Source organism: Pelobates fuscus, chromosome 2 (genome assembly GCF_036172605.1).
Source record: "Pelobates fuscus isolate aPelFus1 chromosome 2, aPelFus1.pri, whole genome shotgun sequence".
Taxonomy (NCBI): domain Eukaryota; kingdom Metazoa; phylum Chordata; class Amphibia; order Anura; family Pelobatidae; genus Pelobates; species Pelobates fuscus.
The window spans coordinates 246,494,476-246,519,117 of NC_086318.1; the positions used below are offsets into that span (position 1 = coordinate 246,494,476).

Genomic DNA, 24,642 nt, shown 5'->3' on the forward strand with positions numbered 1-24,642 from the left:
AGTTAAATCACTTTGCTTATACATCTCTAGTCACACCTCCCTTCATGTGACTTACAAAGCATTCCTAAACACTTCCTGTAAAGAATCCTCTTATGTTTACACGTCCTTTATTGCAAATTCTGTTTAATTTAGAATGTCTTATCTCCTGCTCTGTTAATAGCTTACTAGACCCTAAAGATACAGGGATCAATTGAATCAACGGATCTCTATGGGTAGTGTTCACCACCTCCATGTAGAGCGTGGAGACACTCAACGTAAGTGCTGCATACTGCGCAGCACTGGAGTAGGAGGCAACCCTAGTGACCATGTGAGTGACTGCCACTAGAGGTGTTTCTTGGCAGCAATGTAAACACTTTCTCTGAAAAGGTATTTACAGTACTCAGCCTCCAAGCACAGGCTATAGACACCAGAAACACTACATTAAACTGTAGTGGTTCTTGTGACAATATTATCCATTTAATAAGACATCTTTTTCTCACACTTCAATCAACTCTTCGGCAAAAAAATATTCACCTGTTTCTCTTAACCTCCCTTTTGAAATTCTTGCCCCCTTTGTGCTTCTTATCACCTTTTGATTCTTACCTGCTTTAGTGTATTTTATCTACAATGTTTCCCTTTTGTGTATCTTACACCCCTCTTGTTTATCTCTTACAACCACCCTTTGTCTATCTTTTACTTAATCCCATTGTTTTTCCCATTCTCCAGCTCCTCTGTATGTCTCTTTCCCCCAAGCCCCTTTCATGTGTCTCTTAACCCCAGTCCCTTTGTCTCTTTATCCCCTTCCCCAGACACTCCGTGTGTCTCTTTCCCCACAGCCCCCTCGGTGTGTCTCATTCTACCCTTCCCCAGCCACTCTGTATCTTTTGTTCCCCTTCCTAGCCCCTTTGTGTGCCCTTTTTCCACACAGCCCCTTGGTGTGTCTCATTCTACCCTTCCCCAGCCACTCTGTGTCTTTTGTTCCCCTTCCCTGCCCCTCTGTGTGTCTTTCACCCCCAAGAACCTCTGTGTGTCTCCCCTCACATCTTTATGTGTCTCATTCTTGCCACAGCTCCTCCATCTTTCTCATTTCCCCCCGCCCTTCCATGTGTCACATTAACCTACAGCCCCTCCATGTGTCTCATTCCCCCCAACACCTCCATGTATCTAATTTCCCCTACAGCCCCACCATATGTTCCATTTCCCTTACAGCCCCTCCATGTGTCCCATCCCACCCCCCACCCCCCAGCCTCCCATATGTTCCATTTCCTACCAAGCCCCTCCATGTGTCTCATTTACCCCAAAGACCTTCCATGTCCCTCCATGTGCCCCATTCCCTCAGGACCTCCATGTGTATCACCTCCCCCCCCCCCCCCCCCTTTCTGTACCTCCACGTAGCATACTGAGCCACGGACCGGGGTAGAAGAGCTTCTGTTCCCCTACCTGGTCTGACAGTAAGCAGTTTGGCACTCTCTGTGTGCCCTTCCTGTCAGACTTGACAGGGGAAGAGAATCTCCTCTAACCAGGTCCGCTTCTAGGACATGCTACATGCAGTGACTGACAGGAGGGGAGTGCTTCCCCTCCTGCTGGTTACCCTGCAATTGTGCCATGTGCACCCTGGCCTGTACTAAGCAGCTGCATATCGGCCCAAAAATATGCCGGACCATGGGAAATTACCCAATATGTCCAGTCTGGCCCTGTTAAGAATGTAAGTAGCTGCATGACAATGTTATACTTGGTTCACCAAACCACTTGTCTAAATCCTGGATGACTGTCTGACATTTAAGCTAAGCCAGGTAGGTGTGAAAGCGGATACTGAAATCCATATAAAACCATAACCATGTTTAGTTTTTTTTTGTTCACACTTAGACTGCATCTATGTACAATATTTTCTGAATCAGTTATTGCCTTTATATTAAAGTATCTGACATAATGCAGTATTTAATGCCATCAGATTATGTTAACTTCCAAATGGATGTAATAGGCTATAAATAGATTAAAGATGTAATTCCAAATGCAAAGGTATGTAACACACACTACACATATTTATGCCAGTAGTCTACAATTTAGTAGGTGTGCAGTATAAATTAGTATCCAGCACTTGAGAATTGAGGTGTGTTAGAGTAATGTATTTCAGTAATACATTAACATTTGAAATTAATTTACATATTGTGTTAAACCTGGAATCTCTTTGTCTGAAATTAAATCTGATGGAACAGCAGCAAAATATGAAAATATTTGGTGTTGTAGCAAAAAAAACAACCCTCATATTATACAAAAATTGCTGGTGTTGTTTTCCTTTGTGTTTTCTTTTATGATTATTACAAATTATGATTTATGCATGCTTACCTGTTACATTTCCAGCAACCTCAAATTACCTGCTGTACACCACTTTTTACATTAAGATCTACAGCCTTATGCTGTTTATCAGACACAGCATTGCTATATTTATATCTCGCTGTTGCTATACACAAGACTTAAGCCCTGTCCTGAATACAGGTTTGAAGAAGCTAGATGGTATGCAGGAGATCTATCAAATAAAGAAAAAAAAATAATCAAGTTCATGCGTGCAATTTTTCATAATCTGAGTCTTTTACTGAGTAAACAAACCACATTTATTTGTATGTGTTCATATTGATGTGTCAATAAAAAAAAATAATTAAGTGAGATTAGTCAACATTGTTTTTAAAGACTTTTTATGTATTTTGTAATTAGGTGTAATTTAGTTTAAAAAAGGTAACTTGGCCTCTGCCAAACATTAATATGGAAATTACAGACAATACAAGAATGCTTTTTTTTTTATGAAATCTTTACCATGTGTACATTCCATGGTGCATTATGCTTTTCTGTAACTTACCAAATTGTAGTCATTACTCATTTAACCATAGCTTTTAAACTACAATCTTATTTTTTTCATTATATAATAATAAATTAGATATAGTTTTTTTATGATAGGTTGGGATAATGTTTGAACCAGAATATTGTTTAACGTAACCTGACCTCTACTTTTTTTCTTTTTTTTTCTAGGTTATTTGCGCATTAGCATGTTGATGACAACTACACTTTAGTGACTTTGCAGAACCCGTGTCAATTTGCACCAAAAGACCCTTTCAAGGCCATATGAAGTGCTTGGAATAATATCAACAATGTTGGTCATGTATAGAACTCCTGTATAATACTCATATCCTACTAAGTGGAAAAGCTGATACTGATATACAAACTTGCTAACTTGGAAGGGCTTCCAAGAACATGAAAACAATGCCAATTTGAGAAGGAACCCGTCACAATCAATGTGTCTGTACAGCATTAAAGTAAGCTAGCACTCAAGAACTATCAAAAATGGACTCTGAAGATACACATTTAGGGCAAGAAGCTACCTCAAGGTCTGGTGAGTCTGAAAAAGTACCAAATAGATGGAGACAGGAAAATCCAGCAGTGGCTTCAATGAGCAATTATGGCAGTCAAGAGGGAGAGAGGCAGCAGCCAGTCAACCCTGAGAGCATCAGAAACCCCACATCAGCACAGCATTTTGGTTCTTTGAAAGCAGTTTCACAGAGTGAAAGTGTGCAGCATATCCCAGAAAAGCAATACGCACAGAAACGCCATGGTTCCTATGGCCAGCGGCATTCCCTTTCTTTTCCTCAACATAATGTCCACCAACAGAGGTTAGTGCACAGCACAAAACCACACCAGAGCCTGGAAGGACATGCCTACCCATTTCATAGTCACTTATCTGTTGCCTCTGAGGACTTATTTTTCAGAATGCATGGACCTAGTCCAGCATTCCCCAGAAAGAAAATTACAGGACTTACATCTTATAGCCAATATTCCCAAAAGTCTCTTGAACAATCAGAAGATACTCATAAAAAAGAGCAGAAGCCCAAAAAACCTGGCAAATATATATGTCCGTATTGTACACGGGCTTGTGCCAAACCTAGTGTACTGAAGAAACACATCAGGTCTCACACAGGGGAACGTCCATACCCATGTGTCCCCTGTGGTTTCTCTTTTAAAACAAAAAGCAATTTATACAAGCACAGAAAATCTCATGCCCATGCTATCAAAGCTGGGCTAGTTCCTTTCACAGAAGCAGCTGTTTCAAAATTAGATTTAGATGCGTCTTGCATCGATGTGGAAACAGAAATACATTCTGATGGAGAACAGAGCACTGACACAGATGAAGAGACATTGTTGCTGGTTGAAGACTCTGAAAAACTGAGCCAATCTCCACAAATTCCTCTGGACATAAGTGTTCAAAGTGAAGAGTTTTTAGATCCAGGTTTCCATGTGTCTTCAGATGAGTCCTTAATTGGTCCAATGAAAGTGCCAATACTTATAATCCCCAAAAGTGGCATTCAATTATCAAGTGAAAGTGCCCAATTTATGGCATCTGAGATAATGCTCAATCAATCACTGAGTGGTAAAACCGATGATTCCCACACAGTTAGACAAAAACTTGCATTAAGGCTGACTGAAAAGAAAGTGCAAGATCCGGAAAAATCATTAAATCTACTGAGCCCCCACAGTAAAGGGAGCACAGATTCAGGTTACTTTTCTCGCTCTGAAAGTGCTGAACAGCAAGTCAGCCCTCCAAATACCAATGCAACATCATATGAGGAAATTATATTTGGCAAATATGGCAGACTGAGTCCAAGATCCTCTGTACCAAGTCAAGATGCTAACTACCCAATTGTAAATACTGTTATTATGGAGGAACATATGTCACATCTTATTACAAAGAGGGAAGGCATCCTAGACTATGACAAAATTAGAGGTGTGAAATACAGATTACCTGGAATCCATGGTCCTGAAATACAGAAATCTCATCTTATGACAGAACCTGTTGAAATTGAAGCTAAGCTGTATCAAGAAATTCAGCATGGCCAGACGGCAGTGCTTTTAGCAACACCTGGGGACAGCTCACCGCTTATAAGAAGCAACTCCATGCCAACATCCTCTGGAACTAATTTAAGCATTCCCCCTTCGATAAGAGGAAGTCATTCATTTGATGAGTGTATGACTGGGTCAGATGATGTATTTTATCCAGGGACAGGGGGCGTCCCACATCCACGCCCTTTAAGACGGCAAGAAGCTTTTGAACTACCTTCAGTCATGCAGGGTCATTCTGATTTTGATACTTATGGGAGGGCATCCAAGAATGCAGCTGCTGCTTACAACAGGAAAGGCATGCATGAAAAGTCTTTATCTAAAGAAAAGAAAATGGAAAGGTTTATGCATGAATGTAATGTCTCAGGTGTGCACCATAAAAGATGGGAGGAATTTGAAAGTCACAAACAAGGATACAGAGATATGCAGCAAATTGGTGGAATCAAACAGGTTGGAGATTACTTTACTGATGTTACAGGACCTATTGTCTCTCGTTTTGGAACAGTTGCTGAAAACCGAAAGCGCAGAAAGGAAAAAAGTGTTGGGGATGAGGAGGATAGTCCAATGCCTTGCAGTGGAATTGGTAGTCCACTCATCTCAGATTATGATACAAAACATGATGTTTCAAGGGGCAGGTTTGTTGATTCAGGGCAAGAATACCCATATGGAACGCAAGTGGAACGTTTTGATATGTGTAGATCACATGTACAGCCTGGTAGTCCAGTTTCTATATTAGATGAATCCTCTTCTGGTACTGATCCAGAAAAAATTACAGAAATAATCAGTAGAAAACCCCCTGGTAATGTCATCTCTGTAATTCAGCACACTAATTCTCTGAGCAGACCAAACTCTTTTGAAAGGTCTGAGTCTACGGAACTTCTAACGTGCAATCAAGATAAGGCTTGTTCACCTTCTGAGGCTTCTGATAGTGGGAATACAATGTCTTCAATGAGTCCAGACTGGACACAGCAAACTGAAAATCCTGAAGTTACAGGCCGGCCATCTCCATCTCAGCTCTCACAACAGTCAGTATATCACATGCCTCCTAGATTGGTCCGCCAGCATAATATCACAGTACCTGAGATTCGTGTGACAGAAGAGCCAGACAAGCCAGAGAAGGAAGTAGAAATCCCAGTTAAAGAACCTGAAAAGACAACTGAAGAATTTCAGTGGCCTCAGAGAAGTGAAACCCTTTCTCAACTCCCTGCTGAGAAACTACCACCAAAAAAGAAGCGTCTACGTCTGGCAGACATGGATAACTCATCTGGTGAATCAAGCTTTGAGTCGACAGGCACAAGTCTCTCCCGAAGCCCAAGTCAGGAGAGTAACTTATCTCATAGTTCAAGTTTGTCAATGTCATTTGAGAGGGAAGAACTCATGAAATCTGCAACTCCTACAAAACAAGATGAAATAGGAAGGCATGCAGAATTTTTAACAGTTCCTCCTGGTTCCTATTCTCTCTCTGTGCCAGGCCATCATCAAAAAGAAATGAGGCGCTCCTCTTCAGAACAAATACCATGCCCTATACTGACTGAAATCCCTGAGATTCGTAGTAAATCTTTTGACTATGGTAACCTTACCCATGCTTCAGGGGCTGGGGCAACCACTACAACTTTATCCCCAGCCCGTGAGAGGAAAAAATGTTTTCTTGTACGACAAGCTTCTTTTAGTGGTTTTCCTGAAAATGCACAGACAGAACAAGAACTTGGTAATCAAGAATCATCAGATCAGCAGCACACTTCTCGCAAGTCTCCACAGACAGGTTGGCATCATTCACCTTCAACGTCATTATCAGGCTCGACAGGACATTCTACTGAAGATTCTGGAAACGTACTTGTTGGAATTTCTGGACAACCTATGAGTACCTCACCCCACTATTCACAGCAGCCCATTAGTAGCCATGATGCATTACGACATTCTTTTGCCCCTCAATCTTCATATATCCCCAAAAGACATACAGCTAAACAGCAACATGCATTTTCACATCCTGAGAAGATTTTGTACCCTCCAGTTCACAATGCATTTCAATTACCTTATACATCTGTGTGTATGTCTCACATACCATCCCACCACCCACTTTTGTGGCCATCTTGTATAGATCCTTTGCAGAGACATTTCCAACAAAATTTGCATCAGATAAAATCATATTTCAAACCACCTAGCCAATCAGAGTCACACCCTTCATTTTATTTTGAATCTACTCAGGAGCATACTGGTTGTAAGCCAATAAATTACATCCATGGGATGGAAACAATCTACCAGCCATATTTAGAACCATCAACACAAAAATCAAAAACTATGCTTGGGAAACTACAGAGAGACCATAGTGGAGGCTCAAGTGATTCCACATCTGATCAGCACCTTCAGATAGTTTCTGCTTCCCCTCATATTGGTTCTATTCAGCCTATTCCAGGAGCTATTGTCCCTGTCAGAATTCAGACTAATGTGCCATCGTATGGAAGTGTAATGTATACTAGCATTTCACAAATTGCTGTAACACATGCACAAACTAAAAACTCAACACTTGTAATATGCAGAGTGGATGGGAGTACATCACAGAGGATACTGGCAACAACAGCATCTATGAAAGATTTAGGATTCAACATAGCCAAGATGTTAGCACCCTGCAAAGACATAGAACAATATCCCCTGTGGAAAGTGCCACAGACATTACCACTTGGTTTGGAATCTGAAATCCCTCTGTGTTTGACTTCCAACTCTGAGAGTGCTTCCACTTATGGAGGTGGAAAACGTATGCTTTCTCCAGCGAGCAGTTTGGAACTTTTCATTGAAACCAAACAGCAAAAACGAGTCAAAGAGGAAAAGATGTATGGGCAGATTGTTAAGGAACTGAGTGCTGTTGAACTTACAAATTCTGACATTAAAAAGAACCTGCCACGGACATCCAAACCTCAGTTGGTTAGGCAAGGTCATACTACTGAGCAAAAGGACAGTCTCTCTTCAGCAACAGAATCACCGCCACCTGCATCATCAGTTTCTACTGTTATAGACAAAGAATTACCTGAATGTAAGAACAATGATAGCCCAGAAGGTCGAATGTCACCTGATGAGTTCTACAATGAGGAGACATCATCAGATATGAGTCTAAGCCCTGAGAGGACACCAAGTGAATTTATTGAGGATGATCCATTGAAAAGTCAGAAGCCATCTGCTGGTATGTTTGTTCAAATGTCTGATAGTTCCAGTGGAATAGGGGGATCTTCAAGGAGTCTTGTAAAAGATGGGGCAGAATTTCAACAGATTCTTCAATTTCCTAGCCTACGTACTACAACAACAGTTAGCTGGTGCTTTCTAAATTATGCAAAACCAAGCCACACAGAGCAAGCATCCCTCAAGTCATCTGTTTATGCTTCATGGTGTATCAGCTCATGCAATCCTAATCCTTCTGGACTTAATACAAGAACTTCTTTAGCACTTCTAAGATCCAAGCAGAAGAATACAGTGGAAGTATATACAATGGCAGCAATGCATAGATCTGGAGCTGGCAAGTTAACATCATCAAGTGTATGGAAGCTGCAGTTTGCACAGGTAATATATAGAAAATATGTACTAATGATAATTATTCAGTAACTGAACTGCAAATTCTAGCTTTTCTTTCTCAGGGATTATAACCTTGGGTGATGTTACGCTTGAAATAATCCTTAAAGGACCACTATAGTGCCAGGAAAACATACTCGTTTTCCTGGCACTATAGTGCCCTGAGGGTGCCCCCACCCTCCGGGTCCCCCTCCCGCCGGACTCTGGAGAGAGGAAGGGGTTAAACGTACCTCTTTTTCCAGCGCCGGGCGGGGAGCTTTCCTCCTCCTCTCCTTCTTCTTTGCGACGTCATCAGCTGAATGCGCATGCGCGGCAGGAGTCGCGCACGCATTCAGCCGGTCGCATAGGAAAGCATTTACAATGCTACATGTCACACATGTCATGTGTCCTTAAGGGGTTAAACCTGGAGGATGTCACTCTTGAGATACTCATTCACTCAAAAAGAAAGCAACCAACTTGTAGTCTATCACTGATTTATATGGATAATACACTACTCCACTGTTTTCATTAATCAGATTTGAGGATTATTTTCCTTGTGCACCTTGTAAAATCACTAATCTCTGTAAAACAACTAGATTAGGGTTCTATACATACATAAAGGAAAATCAATAACAAAATACATTCCTGTGAGAAAAATCTGCCAATGCATTTTATGAGATAGCTCTGTGCTTAGTGTTCCAGCTGTAGTATGTTAATCACCTGTTTTAGTGTGCAGGTTCGATTCAATAGTTACAGTTTATAAAGTGAACGGGTACCACACATATCCCAATACGTGCTAAATGTACTCTTTTCATACAGTTGCAAGAAAAAGTATGTGAACCCTTTGGAATGATATGGATTTCTGGACAAATTGGTCATAAAATGTGATCTGAAGATCATCTAAGTCACAACAATAGACAATCACAGTCAGCTTAAACTAATCACACAAAAAGAATGAAATGTTGCCATGTTTTTATTGAACACACCATGTAAACATTCACAGTGCAGGTGGAAAAAGTATGTGAACCCTTGGATTTAATAACGGGTTGAACCTCCTTTGGCAGCAATAACTTCAACCAAACGTTTCCTGTAGTTGCAGATGAGACGTGCACAACGGTCAGGAGTAATTCTTAACCATTCCTCTTTACAGAACTGTTTCAGTTCAGCAATATTCTTGGGATGTCTGGTGTGAATCACTTTCTTGAGGTCATGCCACTGCATCTCAATCGGGTTGAGGTCAGGACTCTGACTGGGCCACTTAAGAAGGCGTATTTTCTTCTGTTTAAGCCATTCTGTTGTTGATTTACTTCTATGCTTTGGGTAATTGTCCTGTTGCAATACCCATCTTCTTTTTTTTTTTTTATTCTTTTTTTTTTTTGTTGTGCATTGAAACATTGGCAGACAAGCTCGTGGTGCCCTAAGAGCAATCCTCGAGCGTATTTTCACGTGTAACAATAGGAGCATTGGGTTAAACGGCACAATTTTTTAATATAATAACTTTAGCATAACCATCATATTCAGTAACCCTGCGCCTTTGGTTTGGCTAATCTTGTTGTGGTTCTCGCTATCTCTGCGACAGAGTATATCACAGTAGGGCATTAAGACCGATATAGATTACGATTGCTCTAAGCTGTACTTTATAGCCACTATGCTTGTGAAGACATAGCTAGGTTACATACTGTAACATGCGTAATCGTAAATAGTAGGCTACAAGCTTTATGTTGTTAGGTGACATCCAGAATATAGGGTTTTATTCACAGCTTGTGTATATACTATAGGGTATGGACTTCCCTCTAGGTATAGAAGTGACTTTGAGATATGGAGTAAAGGGAATAAGATGCCATAGCACGCCTATGGGTGGGGGTGCAGTTCACGGCTAGCACACAATTTCTGCAGGGAGTCAAGTCAGCAAATCTACAAATATTGAATCACGATCTCCAGATCTGTACGTATAAATCCTAAGAAAATGTTGCAACCTTGATCTCAGTGGATATAATGGGAAACTAAAAAGCATAGGGCACATCAGTGGGATCTCATCAATATTATCGCTTTGTATTTTGGATAAGGAGGAACAATGTTAATTATTAAACAAACTGGCAAAATATTTGACCTGGTTCTCCAAAAAACAGACAAAAGGAAATTGTGCAACTGCAACACATAAACAATAAAAAATAACAAGTGGGTAGATGCAGGATAACGTTCATTCCTGTATAATTACATGCCAGGTCCCTTGGATATAGTGGGCGGCCATAGGGTCATCGCAGTGGTGGCAGTTTAACCAATACCCGCCTGATGGTGCACAGAGTTCCGTGGCCATGTAGTATACTGCAGCTTGTGGTGGATCGGCAGGTGGGTGTCTTCTCTGGGGTTCTCCTTAATACCTTAATAGTATGTCCTGCAGGCTTAGCTCCTTGGTGAGAGTGTGAGGCTGTGATGCGTCCGAGCGCCACATGATGTCTGCCGACAGGTCCGCCTTCTTGTGGGGTTGTGGAGGTCGGAGCCAGAAGTGGTAATGTGTGGTCTTGGCTTGGCCCACTTCTTGGTCTGCGGGCCGGAGCAGGTCCCCTGTGGCTTCTTTGAGCCTGTGAGAGGCGTTGTGATGTGTGAACCTGCCGCCCAGGTGCTTTGGGTAAGTCGGGTCGGACCCTGCCGGGTCGTCGTCCGGTTTGTGTTGTTGCTCTGCTTGGGGTGCTTGAGGGGATTCGCTGGGTAATGGATGCTTCGAGGGAGTAGGGGGCCGGAGTAGGGCAGGTCGGCTCAGTTTACTCTCCAGCTTCCTCCAGAATTCCTAAAAGTGATGGTTGAGTCGCGTGAGGATATCTGGCTTGGTGTCCGTTGAGTCGTCGGCACATGTCTTGTCTGCCATTTTAGGTGGAACTCCGCTTGTTTTTGTGGCCGATTTGCCGCTTCTCAGCCTGTCCGAGGTAGTCCTCCCTGGGTGGACCGGGATCACCCCCGCCGGTCCGGGGGGGGCAGCAGGGCTTGCTTATGTGGCTTGTAGTTCCAGGGCGCCCCCAGCTCAGGGGAGCGGCCGCCTCCCCCGCCCGGCGGACACTAGGCCGCAACGCCGTTCTCAGCTCCATCTGGTCCCGGTCAGGTAACGGAACGTTCTGCTGTGAGCCCCTTGTAGTGGGTGGCCAGTGGGTGTTCGGAACTGACATCTGTGTCGCTTTTTTGGGCAGTTTTTTGCTTGTTTTGCCGAGATTGTGCTGGAGCTCGTGGAGAGTATGTCTCTCCGCCATGATGGTCAGGCCCCACCCCCCACTACACCCATCTTCTGTTGAGCTTCAGCTGGTAGACAGATGGCCTTAAGTTCTCTAGCAAAATGTCTTGATAAACTTGGGAATTCATTTTTCCTTCGATGATAGCAATCCGTCCAGACCCTGACGCAGCAAAGCAGCCCCAAACCATGATGCCCCCACCACCATACTTCACAGTTGGGATGAGGTTTTGATTTTGGTGTGCTGTGCCTCTTTTTTGCCACACATAGTGTTGTGTGTTTCTAACAAACAACTCAACTTTGGTTTCATCTGTCCACAGAATATTTTGCCAGTACTGCTGTGGAACATCCAGGTGCTCTTGTGCAAACAGTAAATGTGCAGCAATGTTTTGTTTGGACAGCAGTGGCTTCCTCCCATAAAATCCATTCTTGTTTGGTGTTTTACGTATTGTAGATTCGCTAACAGGGATGTTAGCATTTGCCAGTGACTTTTGTAAGTCTTTAGCTGTCACTCTAGGATTCTTCTTCACCTCATTGAGCAGTCTGCGCTGTGCTCTTGCAGTCATCTTTACAGGACGGCCACTCCTAGGGAGAGTAGCAGCAGTGTTGAACTTTCTCCATTTATAGACAATTTGTCTTACCGTGGACTGATAAACAGCAAGGCTTTTGAAGATACTTTTATAACCCTTTCCAGCTTTATGCAAGTCAACAATTCTTAATCGTAGGTCTTCTGAGAGTTTTTTGTGCGAGGCATCATTCACATCAGGCAATGCTTCTTGTGAAAAGCAAACCGAGAACTAGTGTGTGTTTTTTATAGGGCAGGGCAGCTGTAACCAACACCTCCAATCTCATCTCATTGTTCGGACTCCAGTTGGCTGACATCTCACTCCAATTAGCTCTTGGAGATGTCATTAGTCTAGGGGTTCACATACTGTTTCCACCTGCACTGTGAATGTTTACATGGTGTGTTCAATAAAAACATGGCAACATTTAATTATTTGTGTGTTATTAGTTTAAGTAGACTGTGATTGTCTATTGTTGTGACTTAGATGATGATCAGATCACATGTTATGACCAATTTGTGCAGAAATCCATATCATTCCAAAGGGTTCACATACTTTTTCTTGAAACTGTATTTAGATATTATTGTAAGTTATACAGCTCCTGATAACAAAGAAAAATCCTGGGTGTCAGAGCTGGAGACAGTCACCATGGGCTTTGCTAGATTACAGAAACATCTGTGGCTAGAGCCCAAAGAAAAATGTAATAACCCTTACACTAACAGAGAGTTGAAGATATGTCACGATATACCCCCAACTTTCTAAGTTATATCCCATCCTCTCTACCCATGAACAGGGTGCTGATGCTTTCCGGGATCTCAGTAAAAGCATAGCCAGATACAAGCACACATAGCAAAGCCAGCATTAACGCAGGGATAGGCAACCTTTGGCACTCCAGATGTTGTGGACTACATCCCCCAATAATGCTCTTACACCCATAATGCTGGCAAAGCATCATGGGAGGTGTAGTCCAAAACATCTGGAGTGCCGAAGTATGCCTATACCTGACCTAATGTGTAGACAGTTGTGCTACAAAGTTATGTTCTCCAGCACCTCCACTGACAGTCAACTGAACTTTCTGTAATAGGAGGCTGCCTGATGTAAAATTGAAACACAAAACAAAGAAACAAAAACAACACGAATATCTTCCTGCTTCCTCCACCAATTGAGGAGATCCAAGGTTAAAGAGCCTCACAAGAGAGGCTTCAGTTCATAATATTGCCCGCCAGCAACTACAATCAGGGCCGTCTATAATATGAATAGGACCCTAGGCAAAGCATTTTCTTGGGCCCTCTAGGCCCTGCCCCTTCCCCTCCCCCCCCAATTACGCCCAACCCCCAATCACACTGACAGACCTTCTGACACATACACACACAGACAGATATATTAAAACATTTGCAGATACATACTGACACACAAATATATACTTATATACATTCAGACATACTGACACACACACATACATACATACAAACACACACAGACACATACACTGACAGATATACTGAAACACACACAGACACATACACTGACAGATGTATTGACACACACAGACATTCTGACACACACAGGCATAACAACATACACACCGACAGGCATGCTGACACACACACACACACTGACATACACACAGACATACTGACACACACACACACACACACACAAACATACTGACACACACACACACACAAACATACTGACACACACACACACGCACACAGACATACTGACACACACACACACACACACACACAGACATACTGACATACACACACACAAACATACACACACACACACACACAAACATACTGACACACACACACAGACATACTGGCATACACACACACACGGACACACACACAGACATACTGACACACACACACACAGACATACTGACATACACACACACAGACACTGACATACACAGGGCCGTCTTTAAGGAGGGGCAAAAGGGGCAGCTGCCCCGGGCCCTGTTACTCCTGGGGGCCTAAGGCAGCTGCCCCATGGGCCCCCTGCAGCACCTGAGGTAATCAGGAGACACGGCCCTTTAATACTGCTCTGGACCGGGCCCCTGTAATATGGGGCTGGCTGACTACATACTTACAACTAGCCCACACACTGCCCTGTGAGTCTCTTTCTTCCCCGTGGCATGCTGGGAGGAAGTGAGGTCAGACCCAGTAAGAACAGATCACTTCCTTCTCAGTGCCGCTGGGGAGGAGGCACACTTCACACAGAGGATGCAAGCATTGTGGGGGAGAGGGACTGGGGCAGCTGAATGCATACTCCTGCCGCATACTCAGCCTGGGCCAGCAAGCTCCCACTGGACCAAGGGGAAGCCATCCTTCTCAACCCAAAAGGTAAAGAGACAGGAGGGTGACTAAATATTGGTTTTGTTTGTTTTGCTAATTTCTGATTTCACTTGTATTCATCAGACATTACAAACACCCATGTGTTGGTGTTTGTAATGAAACACACTGGGTATAACTACATGCTAAAAATCCTAGAAGAACCTGACAGTTCCCTATTAAATATAAATAGGTAAAATGTCATCAAAGGCTGTACACCATTTCCAAATGTCACTTTTGCCAAATTCTGGACCAGGGTATGTAAGAACAGAGTTGAGACATTATATTGGCCAAGGTTGCTGGGAGTTGCTTTCCAGGAGCTGCTAGAGGGCAGAGATTAATATATGTAAATTTACACACATATATGTGTGTGTGTATCTGGCTGTGTTTGTGTCAGTGTGTGTATTTGGCTATGTTTGTCTGTATGTCAGTGTATCTGCGTGTATGTGTACTTGTGTGTCAGTGTGTACCTGTGTGTGTGTGTATGTATATGTCGGTGTGTGATAATGCATACATCCCAGCATTTTAATGCCAACACTGCACACAAATACACTCCAACATTCCATTGCTAACACTGTACACATATACACCCCTGCATTTATACCTTTGTGTATGTGTGTGTAAATACCTGTGTCAGTGTGTGTGTGTGTGTGTGTGTATATATCTCTGTGTGTGGATGTGCCAATGTGTATAGGTGTTTGTGTGAAAGTGCTTGTATCTGTTTGTCAAAGGGTGTGTATCTCAGTGTCTGTGTGTGTGTATATGCCAGTGTGTGCATGTGTCAAGGTGTGAGCATGTGTCATTGTGTTAATGTGTGTATCTGCGTGTTAATGTGTACGTGTATATGTGTTAATATGTATGTGCATACATCCCAGAAATCACACAACATGCAAACAAGACCACTGCAAACACAAACATTACATACAGACACACCAGTTTGCTGAAACACCAATACTACACACAAATGTAATAACGCATTTAAAAAACAACACTACATCCAAACACCCCCTTACATACAAACACATCCCTGTATTAAAACGTTAAAAATATATACAAACACCAACTCTACACACAAAAGTACACCTGCATTCAAAAGCCAACACTACAGACAATCACACACCCCTGCATTCAAACGCAAACACTACACACAAGTACACCACTGCATTGCAATGGTAATAGTACATACAAATACACACCTAAATGCACACATACACCGTATAAAAAAACATGCTTACATTCAATTGCACAAACACAGCTCACAAATACAACCCTGCAAGGATGGTAGATCCCCAGCTGGCATAGCATCGCAGGAGTTGTATGACAGATGGGGATCTATCTTTTCTTTACTCTTGTGCTACAGGGGAGGCCTAATTTTTTTTTTTTTGCACCAGGGCACTCTCTACATTAGTTTTGCTGCTGGGTTGCGGTGGAGGGAGTGATTGCATGCCCAGGGGGCCCAAGCAAATGCTTGCCCAGGGTCCAATCAATATTAAAGACGGCCCTGGACATACACACACACAGACATAATGACACACACACACAGACATACTGACATACACACACACAGACATACTGACATACACACACATACATACTGACACACACACAGACATACTGACACACACACACACAGACATACTGATATACACACACAGACATACTGATATACACACACAGACATACTGAAACACACACAGACATACTGACATACACACACAGACATACTGACATACACACACAGACATACTGACATACACACACACAAACATACTGACACACACAGACATACTACTGACACACACACACACACACACACATTTAGCCACCTTCCAGGTTCTTACCTTTTTTCTGGAGGGTGGTTTCCCTGGGGTCCAGTGGCAGGCTGAGGCAGATGGGAGTTCTCCTCTGGAACTCCCCTCCTCCTGCCTTTCTTCTCCCGCGCGGCTATTATCTCCGGTGGGAGGAAGTGATGCGCGGCACTCACTTTCTCCCAGCCGGTACAGGAAGGGGCCCGGTCGCGCTGTTTAAGCGTCACAGCGCCCGACCCGGCCCCTGCTCACACATGCTTACCGGGTGGCCCTTAGTGCATGGGCCACCCTGGGGGCCTCCTTAGTTGGCGGGCCTGCTCAAATCGCGGGGCCCACGGGGCAGCTGCTCTGGGCCCCCCAGGAGCAACTGGGCCCGGGACAGCTGCCCCGTTTCCCCGCTCTAAAGACGGCCCTGACTATAATGCTTGTTATGTATTCTATGTCCAAGGCACACAATGCATGAATGTGATAATAAGCTGCACTACTTTAGATAGGGAAATGTGTATTTTACAATTGCTTATAGCATTTAAGATAGTTACCATCTTTTGACATCTTTTTTAGGTCTCATAAGCTTTTGATGTCATAAACCTTTACTAGTGAGTGAAAATGTACACACCTGGTAATGGAGACAGTGCGTGGCTGCTAACATAATTACAAAAAATGCTTTCTAGAAAAAAAATATCAAGTGAAATAGCAGTGCATATGATACAGACCAGTAAAATTATAAAACCATCAACATGTTTATATATTAGAGGGACACTATAGTCACCTGAACAACTTTAGCTTAATGAAGCAGTTTTGGTGTATAGAACATGCCCCTGCAGCCTCACTGCTCGATCCTCTGCCATTTAGGAGTTAAATCCTCTTGTTTATGAACCCTAGTCACACCTCCCTGCATGTGACTTGCACAGCCTTCCATAAACACTTCCTGTAAAGAGATCCCCATTTAGGCTTTCTTTATTGCAAGTTCTGTTTTCTTATCCCCTGCTGTGTTAATAGCTTGCTAGACCTTGTATGTGATTCAAGTTCAATTTAGAGATTGAGATACAATTATTTAAGGTAAATTACATCTGTTTGAAAGTGAAACCAGTTGTTTTTTTTTCATGCGGCTCTGTCAATCATAGCCAGGGGAGGTGTGGCTAGGGCTGCATAAACAGAAACAAAGTGATTTAACTCCTAAATGACAGTGAATTGAGCAGTGAAATTGCAGGGCAATGATCGATACACTAAAACTGCTTTATTTAGCTAAAGTCATTTAGGTGACTATAGTGTTCCTTTAATGTTACGAATAAATGTAAATATTGACAAGTAAAACTATAACGTAAAATTCAATATGCTTTGTTTAGATTCAATTAAGTAAGATGAATAAGGATTGACAAATCCCTGTTAATTAATGTTAATAGCAATATATATATTTTTAAATAATACATTCTGGTTACTTTTGTTTCTGTATATTATTTCTATATCAGATAATACATATTCTATTATTATAATAGAACTGTTCAACTTAATTCCTTTAACCCCTTAAGGACACATGACATGTGTGACATGTCATGATTCCCTTTTATTCCAGAAGTTTGGTCCTTAAGGGGTTAACATCTATAACTGGTAAAATATTGAAATAATACAACATGACTGCAACAATTGTACTTTCATTTTATTTATTTTTATGCCTTAGATGAAACCTGAGCCATCTCTCTTGGTTAGCAGTAAACTTGAAAAGAAGGCTGCAGGAACCAGCAAAGAAAGGACAAAGGGAGAAAATCATGGGGAGAAAGATATTTCAGCTAAACAAACTGAACCAATGAGGATTAAGATCTTTGAAGGAGGGTGAGATAACAAACCATCACATTATATATTTTGGTGTGCAAAATGCACATTGTGTCAATGTCTTTCTTCCAAGCTTCAGATGTTAAGCCTTGTTAATGTTATATTTGTGTTCCCCACAGGATTTTATTTTTGTTTAAATGTTGCGATCAAATGGTGAGAAAACAGGACTTTAAACTTTAGAGAACTAATGAACATTAAACTTCTTTCCTTGTGATTGTATTCCATCTCGCCAGTCTTGCTGGTCGTTTTACCTGTACATTAGTCCAACTAAGGGCTCGTTTCTTGATACCAACCAGTCGCAGATTAGCAAGTTTCTGGTAAAACACAAAATCACACATTGTGTAAATTGTCATATAGCAGCCAGAACGTGAAGGTAAAAAATGCTCAACCTGGTCATGCATACTTCACTTGTTTTTGGCATTGATAGGAGATAGCAACAGTGTATAGAATGCATACATCTGTGATTTTATGTCATGCCAGATACATATAAATTAATGAATATTTTTTTTTTGGGGGGTGGCCTCTCCCACCCCCCCCCCCACCCCCCACCCCCAGCCCTGAGTGTGGCCCTGTGTGAGCACAGCGGCAATGGTCATTCACTGTATATCTGCCTCCTTCGTGTAGTCAGATATCCTTGGTCAGCATGTGATACTATGGTCAACGGGTCAACGTACAACAATACATCACATTTCTTGTAATTGTCCTATTTATTGTTACGTCCCCCCTCTCAAAATATTGTAAAGCGCTACGGAATCTGTTGGCACTATATAAATGGCAATAATAATAATAATAATAATAAGCCAACAGTGATAATATGAGCATACGACCTGGTCCGTACAAGTCTCTTGTGCTCCTCTTTATGTCTTTGAGGAGTGGCATGTGGGTTAATGTATTGGTATCAGGCCCAGCTCGACCTTCCGTATGTCCATTGTAGCTCTGTCTGCAAGTTACTCTTTGCTGTTGTGTCTCTCTGGTTTGAGGTGGGGAGGTGTAGGAAGGAGTCTGGCGCCTGGTGTAGTGTACCAAGGGCCTGCTGAAGTTCACGGTTTGAGTCACTTCTTCTAGTTTTGGGTACGTGGTTAGCGGTATCATATCCCTGGAAAGTCCTAGCATGTGTCATGGTTCTTTCATGTCCGCTGAGCGGGTAGGTGGTCTTCACCCCTTCTGTTGCCTGTTGAATCTGTCCTCTGCCTCTTGGGCGGTGAGCATCTTCGCTGTTCCCTTGGGTGTCGGTGAAAGGTCTGTGCTAGGTCCATCGCATACCAGTTCATAATGCGTACCTCTGCAAGTTTCAGTGCTCTTATGAATGGAGTCACGTCTCTATGTTCAGCTATGATGTGGTTGGTCCCTTTGAGCGTAACAATTAGGGCTAGGGGGAAACCCCATCTGTACCTGATGTTTCTAGCATGCAGTTGGTCTGTGATTGGTTTTAGGTGCCGCCGTGCTTGGAGAGTGAGCCACGAGAGATCTTGATAAATTTGGATCTCGTGTCCATGGAACAGCAATGGTGGATTGGTGTCCCTTAGTTTCTTGAGTATGTGGTCCTTGTCTGTGAAGTAGTGTAGGCAACATATGATGTCCCTAGGGGTGTCCCCATTGTTGCTTTTAGGTCTGAGTGATCGGTGTGCCCTGTCAAAGCGGATCGGTGTTGCTGCTGGTTTCTCTAATAGTAAATTAAATAATTCTTACAGTGATGCTTGTAAGTCTTCAGCCTCATTTTCAGGTAGGCCCTTGATTCTGAGGTTGTTTCTGCGCCCCTTGTTGTCTATGTAATCTAGCGATCTTTGTAGCTGTGACATTTGCGTTTTGTGGGCGTCTAAACGGTCTGACAGTTGGGTCTGTACCTGTCCCCTATTCTCCTCCAGGTCTTGGACACGGAGGCCTACCTGCTGGATTTCAGATCCCAATCCCTCCATCTTACGCTGGAAGGAAGTTTCCAGCATTGCAGTTAGGTCTGCTTTGGAGGGCAGATTTCTGAGCAGCTCCTTGATGTCTTGGTCTGCAGATACTGCTGATGTCTCGGAGGCAGCAGGGCTGGGTGGATTGGAGAGGCGTTCTCCTGCCGTCGGCGCCATTGTTGTCCCGCCATGAATAGTCTTTGAAGAGCCCAGTTTCTCTGTGGGTGCTTTCCCGCTCCTTGTGTGGGCACTCTGCGACCTTTTGGGGATCCCCAATTTCGTTTGCGCTCGGTTTTCAGCCTATTTTATTGCCTGCTTCGTCCGGAGCCGAGTTAACATGCGGCCATTTCCTCCGACGGTCGGCCACACCCCCATGAATAATTATTTTAAATAATATATACACTAATATGATTTTTTTTTTGCTCTTTTATACCAGCTGTTTGTCCTTTGCTATACTTTAATACATGCTTAAAGGAGTACTTTAACTCTTTGGAGGGGTGCGAACTTTGTTGTGTGAAATGTCCTGTTGGGCACTATGCAAAAGATTCCTCAGCTCTGATTGCAGTAAAACCTGTGAAAAACCTACATCACTACCTTCCATGACTCCAATCACAGGCTTCTCATAGGACGAGGAAAGGAGTGGATTTTTTATTTTTTTTTTAAAATAAAAGCTGCCTGTAATAGAGGGAAGCAAGAGGGAGCACCTACAGAGTGGAAAGGGAGAGCTGCCAGCAAGGGGAGAATTTTGACATCTGTAGGCAGAGTGCAGTGTACACGGACTACAGCCATTATTTTAAGCACAGAGATCTGGGCTGCCAATGTCTATTGTGCTGGAGGTACAACTTGCCCCCAGCACACAATTAACAACATCTCTCTGTATGTGCAGTGTTTCCAGCATAAACACTGTACACACATATTCCTACCACCCTGATCGCTTCAAATCACAAAAGTGGTCATGGTGGTTCGAGTAAACCTTTGAGGTTTTCATTGTAATTAGAGTCAATGGCTGCTACTTAGTGACTGTCCTTATATAGCTGCATCTGGTAACTCAATGTTGCTCCTGTGATATTTCCCAGTTGGTAAATAGCTTCTCTACTTGTAGTGCAATGGTGTCAAATTAGCCTTAAAATATGCATTAGGTTGTTCCCTAAAGAAACAACTTAATGTGACCTAATAAAATGAGAATTTGAGTAGCAGAGCTGGGTCATCTACAAAATCATTACAGTGTAAGAGCCATCACACCTTGGCAAGTCTCATATGTATCAAAATGACCACACCTCAGTCATAAAGGGAAAGGCCCCGTAAATGACAAAGCAAAATCCAGGTTTTTGAAAACTTTGCAAGTTCATTAAAAAGGAAAAAAAATGATATATCACCTTGACATAAGTATTCAGACTCTTTGCTATGACACTTGACATTTCGATCGGATGCATTATGTTTCCTTGTATCATATTAAGATGTTACTGCACTTTTATTAAAGGACCACTATAGTGCCAGGAAAACATACTCGTTTTCCTGGCACTATAGTGCCCTGAGGGTGCACCCACCCTCAGGGTCCCTCTCCCGCCAGGCTCTAGGGGGAGGAAGGGGTTAAACTTACCTCTTTCAATAGCGCCGGGCGGGGGACTCTCCTCCTCCTCAGCGACGTCATCTGCTGAATGCGCATGCGCGGCAGGAGCCGTGCGCGCATTCAGCCAGTCCATAGGAAAGCATTCTCAATGCTTTCCTGTGGACGCTGGCGTATTCTCACTGTGAAAATCACAGTGAGAAGCGTGGAAGCCCCTTTAGCGGCTGTCAATGAGACAGCCACTAGAGGCTGGATTAACCCATATGTAAACATAGCAGTTTCTCTGACACTGCTATGTTTATAGAAAAAAGGGTTAAACCTAGCTGGACCTGGCACCCAGACCACTTCATTAAGCTGAAGTGGTCTGGGTGCCTATAGTGGTCCTTTAAAGTCCATATGTGGCAAATTAAATTGATTGGACATGATTTGGAAAGGAACACATCTGTCAATATAAGGCCTCACAGTTGTATATATCGAAAACCAAGCCTTAAGATCAAAACAACTGCCCGCAGAACTCAGAGACCGTATTATGTCAATCTAGGAAAGGCTATAAAATGTGGCTACATTTAGTGTTTACAAAAGCACAGTGGTCTCCATAATTCTTAAATAGAAGACATTTTGAACAACCAGGACTCTTTGTGTGGCTAGTCACCATGCCATCCTAAGCAATTAATTAAGAAGGACCTTGGTGATAGACATGACAAAAAATCTGATGGTCACTCTGGATGAGCACCATAGGTCATGTGTGGAGAGCGGAGAAATTTGCAAAAGGACAGTCATCAATGCAACAATCCACCAAACTGGCCTATGTGGCAGACTGACCAGATAGAAGCCTCTCCTCACTGCAAGACACATGAATGCCCTAAAGGACTGTGAGTTATAAGATTCTCTAGTGTGATGAAATGTGGGTTGAACGGCTTGGCCTCAATTCAAAGTGTCATGCCTGGAGGAAACCCTTCACTGCTTATCACTTGCGCAATGCCATTCAAACAGTTTTACATAGTGGTGGTAGCATCATGGCCATAGCAGTAACTGGGAGACTGGTCAAGTTTGAGGAATAGCTGAACTAAGCAAATTACAGAAATATCCTTAATGAAAACCTAGCCCAGAATATATTTTTTTTTTCATCATACCAAAATCTTGAGGCGGTAATTGCTGCCAAAGGTGCTTAAACTAAGTACTGAGTTTAGTGTCTGAATACGTATGCAATAGTGATAATTTTTTTTAAGTTTAATATATTTGCAATGGTGTTAAAAATCTGGGGTATTGAGTAAAGATTTTTTCAGGGTTAAAAAATGAATTCAAAATAAGACTGGTAGATAAAAAAATGAAAATAACAAAGAGGTCTGAATATTTTCTGAATGCAGTGTATGTATGATACATATATCACTCAAAAAGCACAAATACAATGGGTAGCTTTTATTCTGCTGCTGGAATAAATATATAGTTCTCAAAAATATATATTACATAGGCCATAAATGGGACAGATACATGGCATTGAAGGAATCATGTTTGAATCTCTTTTAAAAATTTCCACTTGTCTAAAAACGAATAAATATTAGTCCCCTGGGAAAGTGCCTCATCTGTATTATGAGAAATCTGGTCATGATGAGGCCTACTGCAATATATGTCATCCTGACAAGATTATTGCACATCTACATCAGAGAATGCAATCTGCAGTGAGTGCTACAATAAGCAATGCATTCTGCTAAATAGGTTTAAGATTGGTATTGATGTCTTCACAGTATCTTAAAAGAGGTCAATATTTTGTGTTTATGCAGCACACTGTTAGTACAAAAAAAAGTGAGAAGGAAAGATGTAACATGTTTGCTCCCTTGCACAGAACCAAAAGTTCCTTTTCAGTGTCAAAATTCCTCTTTTTTTTTTTTTTTTTTTATTAACTTTTCCCCATGACTGTTTAGGCAATGGCAAGCTGTTGATCACAACATTACCTGAGATATTGGCTACATCTTTATCGTAAATATATATTTAATAAATCCTTTGTTAAACCACACTGGAGCCAAGGGTATAGTACCTCAAAACATACCCCTCTTAGGCCCACAGTAAGTCATAACCAGCTTGTGCTAATCAATACTGTGTAGTTTTATGATATAAGGAAGCCAGATCTATGCACTGGAAGTATAATCAGGCATATAATCATTATTTAATAATAGTCATGCATGCACATTTATTTACTGTAAAACCATTCAAAACAGTTAGACAAATTACACTGGGACAGTATACAGTGAGCTTTAGTAGTTATTTAGTGTGGACTATAAAGGGACCCTATAGTCACCAAAGCAACTTAAGCTTAACCCCTTAATGACATAGCTTCAGAAGCTTGTCTTACGCTTAAGGACAAAGGCCATTTTTGCATTTTTTTGCTGTTTGTATTCAAACGCAATTTGCATCTCTGTCATTTATTGCACCAACACATATTATACATTGTTTTTTAGAGGGCAAACAGGGCTTTAATTTGATGTCACATATACATAGATACATTCTCATTAATTATATAAAATGCCAAAAAAATTGAAAAAAACCCTAGTTTTTTTCACAGTTTTGGCAATAATAGCGTGTGGATAATATGTCCAGCTTAGAAAAAGTAATTAAAAATAAATTCATTTATGCGTCTTGATTTATAGAGTACATCATATGTATAGGATTTCAGCTTATTTTGAAAGCTACAGGTCACAAAATACAAGGATTAAAATAAAATTTCAATTTGCAACAATTTTAGAATTTGGTATGTTTGTCTTGTAGGTTTAGTAGCCATCACAGAAAACAAAATTGCCACACAAAAGTATATATTTATATAAAGTAGACATCAAAGGCTATTTACCTAAGGTTAGTTTGACACTTTTTACGTAGCTATTTTATCACCAATCTCTGCTAAATATTGGAGTAAAAATGTGCTTTTTCTTTATTTTGGCATATACACATATAACAAGGTTTTTGCAATGTGTATTTCGTAAAGCTGGTGAGTGCTATTCCTGCACAGAACCCCATATTGT

General features: G+C 42.0%; 1 protein-coding gene across 4 annotated transcripts in view; it reads left to right on the top strand.

Annotated features, from left to right (window-relative positions):
- The window catches only part of HIVEP2 (HIVEP zinc finger 2), a 225,863-nt gene that overhangs the window by 172,100 nt on the left and 29,121 nt on the right, over positions 1-24,642 (top strand). For all 4 annotated transcript variants that reach the window (XM_063443319.1, XM_063443323.1, XM_063443321.1 and 1 more), the window contains 2 exons: positions 3,004-8,412; positions 18,012-18,163. In XM_063443319.1, coding sequence (XP_063299389.1) covers positions 3,316-8,412; positions 18,012-18,163 — 5,249 coding nt within the window. In that variant the 5' untranslated portion in view covers positions 3,004-3,315. The remainder of the gene's footprint in view (positions 1-3,003; positions 8,413-18,011; positions 18,164-24,642) is intronic.